The 8,255-nt window shown below is 33.2% G+C and overlaps 1 protein-coding gene across 1 annotated transcript; it reads right to left on the minus strand.

The window, feature by feature from the left end:
* Positions 1–454: 454 nt before the first annotated feature.
* LOC108573671 (protein Fer3-like) lies at positions 455–5,375 on the minus strand. Its single transcript, XM_017936180.1, has 3 exons — positions 5,080–5,375; positions 4,095–4,299; positions 455–733 (listed from the first exon to the last, which is right to left on the minus strand). Exons 1-3 carry the CDS (start codon positions 5,373–5,375, stop codon positions 455–457), a joined length of 780 nt encoding a protein of 259 aa, XP_017791669.1.
* Between the last annotated feature and the right edge of the window lie 2,880 nt (positions 5,376–8,255).

The following is an 8,255-nucleotide window of genomic DNA, read 5'->3' on the forward strand; positions in this document are numbered from 1 at the left end:
GCAGCATTCAGTGTTTCTCTTTTTTTTTTAAAGAATAGGAATATTGTTCTTGGAGGATCTGGCCACAGGAGGGGGAAGGCGAGAATGCCTTCTGATAAGATCCTCAGAAGTCTCTGTTGGGAACCTCCTTGTGTCTGTCACGCGCGCCCACGTCGCACTAAACGTCACAATAGGTTGACCATTCACACGCCTGCGGGTGCCAGGCAGGCGGGCTCGGCGTTCGGCCCTCTGAAAGCAGCCTTATACAAGAAATACTATATAAATAATGAGTAATTTTTAAAAGATAAAAGGAAACTTTAACTTTTGTGCATTTACGTGTACAGTTTCGAATTATTTTCGCTTGTATTGCATCCAAGCAATCGAAGACGACATAATAAAAATGGTTATTTTTAAAAACTATTCTCACTTAGTCTATTTAATTACATAATTTCTACAGGTTTTTCTTTTTATTAATTCATTGCCACTTTCCATCGTGTCTCTGAAGAAGATCGCACAGCGCCGCGATGTACGTTTGTGCCATTTGTAACGTCTCGAATTTACTGAGTTTGTGATCCCCTCCAAGACTGGGTACAACTTCGCGTAACTTATCGAAAGCGTCGTTCAGACCATTCATTCGACGCCTCTCGCGTGCGTTCGCGGCTAACCGCCGGCGCTTCAATACGCTTGGTGATGGTGGTATGTCTCTAGAACGCCGTCTTCCCCTTCGAGGACTATTTGTTGGTGACATTTGTTTCTAAAAAGGATTCGAACAACAGCAATGTAAATTCTGTGTTTGTGGCATTTTATTATTAAGATTTTATATCTTGATATTTGTTCCATATTATTTGGCTGGTTAATTTAATAAATTTGACTAAACAATTTAAAGATATTTTAGAATTGTCCCACATTCTTTTTAATTTCGTTTATTTGATCAAGGTTGTATAAACTACTTATATTACTAGTGATTATATTCACATTACGCACAATAAATAAAATACATAATCATACTTACGTTATTTTATAGTTGACAATTCTAATTTAATATACAACACGAAATCATGCTTATACAGTAGAGCGTCAGTTATCCGAACCACTTGGGACTGAGGTGGTTCGGATAATCAAACAGTTCACTTAATAAAACGTTTACCCAGTTTATAACTATAGGAATGAAGCCTAAAATTACTTATTGATGAAAATATTTAAAAAGAATGCTTTGAAGTAACAATATACATTTATTAAGAAAGTTTATTTTTTGCTCATCAATCGGTACCGCTACACCATAAGTTTGTTTACTCCTCGAACCGGTGGTTCGAATAATCGGGGTTCGGATAACTGACGCTCTACTGTATTTATATATGTATGTATACATTAAGTTTGTATTAAAGGGCCTAGCCGAATAAGCATGGTAAAAGTGCCCCCAAACCGAATTGATCTTGGTGCATATCATTCGATAGACCACTCGAAGAAAACCCTTTCTGCCAAGTATCAAGCTGGTACCCCTAATACTAGGGTAGTTACAGGGCGAAACGCAATTTACAGTTTAAGCTCTATTTCTCTTGTTCTGCTCGATGAAAGCTTATGGAAAAAATCATGGATGTGCTACCCAATGGCGTATAGTTCTGTGAATTTTTTCAGAATTGTTGACTGCAAAATCGATTTATAAAAAATTCGGAAAGTTTATAAATGTTGTTTTTATATTGAAATTATCAAATGATCACGTTTATATTTTTACAGTATTAGTGTCTACAATTCATTATGTTGGAACAAAAATATAGCGCTTTATTCAAAAAATACAAAGTAACCTTGAAATGATCTTGAAAAATTGCAATGAAAATTTTTTTCTTTAGTTTTAGTTTTAGTTTCAGTTTAGTAGTTATTTTAAACAGCATATTTGTAAACACCCTGTATAATGAGTAATTTAGGTTATTGCTTTGTATTGTTCAGTTCATATTATTCAGCAGTATTTGAGGATTACTTGACATATTAATGTCATTTTCTAGATTGTAATAGCGTGTTACCAGATAATGTGGACCATTTATTTTATTTGAAATTTCAAGACGTACAGTTTGCTTTTTAAAACTGTAATATATAATTTCGTGCTAGATGTATTTTTGCGACACAAATATTTCATTATGTCAAAATGTCAAAAATGTAATGTAAAGTTCACGAATCCAAAGAGGTTCGTCAACGCAGGTTTACAACCTGAAAATTTCACCCTCTTTATATATTTGCATCTATTGTTTATGTTGTAAAGACAGATTACTAGAAATTGTGCAAGAGTATTTTTGTGTATAGCAAACTGCGTCTTATTTTAACTTATGTATGTATAAAAATTGCATGTATTTCTACTAGAGATGGGATGGTGTACCTCGTAAGTAGATTCGAACTTTGACTAATTGGATCCGAACCCTCTATAAGTATTTCGGAAAATAAAAACAGTACTTCCAAGAATACTCGAACCAAAACGAGATAGATTCGAATCTTTTACGAGTACTTGAAGAAATAAAAAAGGTACTTGCAAGTAGACTCGAACATTGATCGAATAGATTCGAAACTTGTATGAGTACCTTACCAAAAATTATAAGCATTATAACCATTATACGGAGAGCGTTACTTAAACCTGCTATAGAATTCTTATTCCCAAGATTCGATTCTTTCTAACATCGAACTACCTATAAGTACGTTTTCGAAACCTGCAGATACTCGTTTTAGGGTTCGAAAAAAAATTGTATAAAATAATTACAGTAAATTCTCCACAAGTGTCAGTCCGCAAGGAACCTAAACCTGACACTTGTAGAGTCAGGGACTACGTTTTCGAGCCTCGCGCCCGCCTTTGTAGTTTGCCGAACGTAGACAAGGACAGCGAATAAAAGATAAGGATGAAACGTGGATCGAGGCAACCAAGCGATTTAAATATCAACTTTTTTAATTTTACGTTTTTTTATCCCGAAATTTTTCTTAACATATTGATGAGATTTTTCTGATGAAAATGACATCAAACACGACATAATTTGAACAACATTTACTTATCAACACGTTCACTATATGGCGTGACAGTGAATAAGTAAATGTTGTTCAAATTATGTCGTGTTTGATATCATTTTCATCAGAAAAATCTCACCAACATGTTAAAAAAAATTTCAGATGAAAAAAAGTAAAATTAAAGAAATTATATTTTTCTATTATGAATTGTCGAGCTGTGTAATCTCGTAAAAGAAACCGAGTGGTGTAGCGTTAGACGCTTGACTGATGGCGGGATAACATAGGCGCAGCAATGACGCAGACCTAGGCGTAGGACCATCTATACTGACACTTGTAGAATCCAAACTGACTGACACTTGTAGAATCCAAACTGACTGACACTTGTAGAATCCAAACTGACTGACACTTGTAGAATCCAAACTGACTGACACTTGTAGAATCCAAACTGACTGACACTTGTAGAGAATTTACTGTACTGACTTTACTCTTACTTCTTAACTGTATTTCTTATAACTACATAAGCTAAGTTTAACTGTTTTGTGTATCTTCACTGAACAATCGTTAATTAAATATTATCCAGTGCGAAAACCTTGGTATTGTGATTTTATTTCTACACAAACACAGAAAACATATATTTCGTATTGTGGCTCTAATAATTTGATCACCCACTGTAACTGTCATCGGCCTATTACCATCGATTGTCACAGATATGTACATCGGTAGTAAAACATCGATGTTTATGACATCCATTAAATTTTCCTTTTAGAGTTCAGTCTAATCTGAGAAAATTAATCGGAAGACCTATATTGATTAAGCTTTTTGATCATTCTTTTCTCAATGCTTTTTGATCATATACTAACAATGAAAACTCGAATCTATTAAAATGTTTATATTTATTGTTTCTCTATGTATTACAAAAAAAAAGAAAAATAATAACTTTTTATACCTCTCCTTAATTAAATTTTTATTGCATCAAGGAAATTTAAAAGATGTTAAATTTACGACACAAATAAAATATTTCAAATCACTTTTCTAAAGGGAAACTTCAGTACTCGTTCAATTTTTTTTTGTTTTTGGCAGTTTAAGGATTAGTTTTACGTCATAAATAAAAAACGTAGTCCATTGCAACTTACATGTGCGGCCGTAACAGGTTTGCAGCAATTTCTTCGCTGTTCCGCGATCATTTCTATCGGTTTTCCACACTCGAGGCTTCGAAACTTCTGTTCCTGAGGCGGGCTTTCGTAACAGTAAGCTGGTGGTTGATATTCCGTTGAATTGTCTTCGTGTAGCATTGCGCTTGGAGAAGTAATGTGACTTATCGTGTGCTGCGGATCATGCCTAATTAAAATGTATTAATCTTCATGAAATTTTCATGAATAATTAGATGTTGTAAAATTACAAATAACAAGTATCATTGGAAAAATGTTACTGTACTTATGTCTTTATCATATAAGTAGGTACGTATCAATTATTTCAGTTGTACATCTTATATTGCATATTTTGCACATATTGATTTATATAAAAAATATATGTTATAACAGACATTTTGGTATATTTTCTTTGATTTGTAAACTATAATAAAGATTCGTTGAAATTTTAATAAGAACAGCAAATTTGCATTATTAATGAGCTATAATTCGAAATTACTGTATCTTTTTTTTTATTAATAAATGAAACGTTTCCAATTTGTTTATAACAGAAAGATAATTTGGGAATATTAAATAATGTTTATTAACTATCCAATTGCAATTATATTGTACATTTAGTTGCATTCTTCTATGAAAATAAGTAGTTCAACAATGTTGGTACAATATGTGCAAAAATTTTGAGGATATTTTGCAATATATGAAATATCCTTAAATGTTCGATTGTAAAATTTCTTGCAATCGAGCGAAGCAAAAGTTTGAGTGAAGCTAGATGTAAAATTGATTAAAACTAGATTTTAACTAATTTTAATCTTATTTAAATAACAACATGTAATTTATCTTAATTCATACGAAATTACAATACAAGTCTCACATAATTACCAAACATACACAAATATGATTTAGTGCAGGTGCATTAGAAGGAAAAGCTTCTACGAAAGGTGTAAAATTCAAAATCAAAATGTAAACTTACCTTTGAGGCGTTACCGGTGTCAAAACATTGAAAGAACTTCTTTCGTACCACTCTGGAGTTTTTGAATATTTTGTAACTACTTCTTTTCCATAATTAATCACATCTACTTTTTTTTGCGGAGTTAATTCACTCTTGCACAAATAATTTTCTCCGTATGGAACCTTGATGGAATCATAATTCGGCGAATTATACGGCGAAGGGTACAAAGTGTCGTAAGTTCTTCTGATACTTGGATATGTAGTTATTACTGTTTCGGTGGAAACTGAATACTCGTGGAGATTTGTTAGAAGAGCCATCGTTTCTGTGATTAATCGGTTAATTTTTTTTCTCTTGAGATTAAATTTTGTAAATAAAATTCATTTCTCATATAAGTATCAAACATTTGTAACTTAAAAGGTTATCTTTAAGAAATATGTAAAATTTGTTCAAAACTTTTACTTTTTAAAACAAAGGTAACATCGATGTTCTTCCAGGATCGCTAGAATTATGGAAATAATTGAAAACTAGAATTACTCTAATTTTCTTACTCTTCAAGATTTATTCCCTGCAATTCTTCTCATAGAACGTTAACCAATTGCATCGAAGCCATTGATATATTTTCACTGCGGCTGCAGTAATTTTCGTTTATACCGAAACCATCTCATGTATTGTAAAATACAATTTACTGTACAATCACGTTAAATACATAACAGCAGCACACTATATTTGTCCATAAATTATTTAACTTAACTCCAACCACCGTCCAACTTTTGTTTCACTTATTCTACGGCAAGCTTCAACAAAATTCTCGATTAGTCTTCCTTCGTGTTACACCGAACGTAAAATCATCATTCCCAATAACACAGTCTTACTAATTTAACCATCACTTCCGATTTATCAATATATCTCCATATATTTTAGAAAATCTCATAAACACGCAGAGTCACATTGATAGAAATGTGCACAGTGTACCGAGATTGTGTCATTGCCGGAGTAACAGCAACAACAATAACGAGGATTCACCGATCCTCACAGTATAAAGGTTCGAGTTTGAGTGTGGCGCGTGCCGCGGCGTCCTTCAGCGCATCAACATATGGTTTCCACTTCGTTTTATGTCCATTCTATAGGTGCACCTGGTGGCCCATTCTGGCTCCTTCTGCATCTACCCTCTCCTCGTCTTTGCCGGCACTACTTTACCCTGCAAAAACCCACCATCACTACCGTCGCGGTTGCTTTCTTGTTCTTTTTTTCCTGTATTGGGTCTTCATCTGTTGTCCATATACACAGAAGCTGAGTACTTCCTGAAGAACAGGGGAAGGAGTACCTGTTGATTTAGATAACGGACGACGAAGGGGGAGTACCTGTTGATTTAAATTACACTCGACGATAGGATAACCTACAAGGAGGGTTTTAAAGAAGGCTTAAGGAGTCCGGAATATATTTTGAACGTAGAGAAGTAAGACATATTCATTGTTGCTATTATTTTTATTACTTTTATATTCTTTACTGGAATTTGATGTATTAAAAGAAAGTTTGGATTCTAATGATTTTAATAGGTGCCTACATGAAATAAAAGCCATGGAATGGAGAATGTGTTCGACTTTGAATAAAAAAACTTTTATGTTTTTTTATTGTTATATTTCCACGCTTCTTCCATTAAGATTCATTTTGTAAACCTTAAGATTGATCTCATATTTACGGTACCATACTGTTAACGATTTTAATTATTTCTTGATATTATTCGTGCGAAATGACATTTTCTAAAAAAAAAAAAAATGAAAATATATGGTAATTCGATATAATTTCACCAACTATTCACGGCAATATGAAATGTGCATGAATTTGGTGAACAAGTAATGTATCGCCTTTCTAAATTACAGTAGGTAAATATCTTACCGCATGTGTACTTTGAATAAGATTTGCAGTAGCAATTTACCGCATACTAATTATTTACTAACATTTAAATGTTAGAAAACATATTATAAGAAGCAGGGAAATAATGACGACTAGTTCCTCTATTTATAAATGGATAAAAAATTAAGCAAAACTTTTTTCCAAGGGTTTAACTTTTCTTAGAATATGAATCCAGTTATTTTAACGTGAGATGTGGTAATAAGGTTCCGAGAATAATTCGTTTAAAAATTTTACTTTAAAAATTAAACAGATATGAGGCCATCGCCTTCGAAATAGCCCCCTTGAGATTGTACACACGCATTCCAGAGTCGAATCCATTGATCGTAACATTTCTGCTACTCACTTTCTGGTATTTATTTTAATATCCGCGTTACATTACTTTGAACTTCAGAAACTGACCGAAAATGCGTTCCTTTCGTGACTCCTTTTGCTCAAGGAAATAAAACAATTCATAAAGTGACAAATCAGGTGAGTGGAGGGGAGAGCTCCCATGTTGTGATTGACTGATTTAAGAACTCTGTCACTAGAATGGTTGAATGTGTGGAGTATTGTCGTGATATAAAATCCACGACGAAGCAGTTTCTATTTTTCACACAACATGGAACTTAAACGCGTCTTTGTGCAAACTAACTTACATAATGGCTAAAACGATTGACAATATTTACTTATCGCACGCAGATAGAAGAGGGATGTGGCTATACAGCGGGCTGACGTAGTTGCTTATATTGTTACCACTTTGATGGAAACAAAATTATTCTCGAACATTTATTGTCCCACCTCGTAATATAACTGTGCACAAAGAAAAAGTACTGAATAGCAATACATATACTCATACTTCCAAAATTTATTTCATAACGTTTCATAATGATAGCGTGCGTAGATGTGTTTACCTATATTATTTTTTAGTAGAAAGAGAACTGTTTTACTGCACGAGTTAAATTAAAAACAAATTGTTTACAGGAAACGGTTCGTATTGTAATTTTTAGAATATAGAAAGTAGAAAATTTTGTACGTTCATTCAAGGCTGACAAGACATCTCATAGTGAAAATTGATTTCCAATTTCCAATTTTCCGGCCTTTGCGGCATTTGAAGGAAACACTCGTGCAAACTATTGCTGCTCCGCTACCTTACTTCGGTAAAACGACAGATGCTTTTATAATGAAGACTGTGGAAACAAATATGATAACTTCATATCGATGAATCGTAACACATTCAGTAATCTATTACAGTGTTTACACAACTTAAAAATTGTAATTTGAACATTTTTCGCTACCGATAGATC

This window comes from Habropoda laboriosa, unplaced genomic scaffold (genome assembly GCF_001263275.1).
Source record: "Habropoda laboriosa isolate 0110345459 unplaced genomic scaffold, ASM126327v1 scaffold16, whole genome shotgun sequence".
In the NCBI taxonomy this organism is placed as follows: Eukaryota; Metazoa; Arthropoda; class Insecta; order Hymenoptera; family Apidae; genus Habropoda; species Habropoda laboriosa.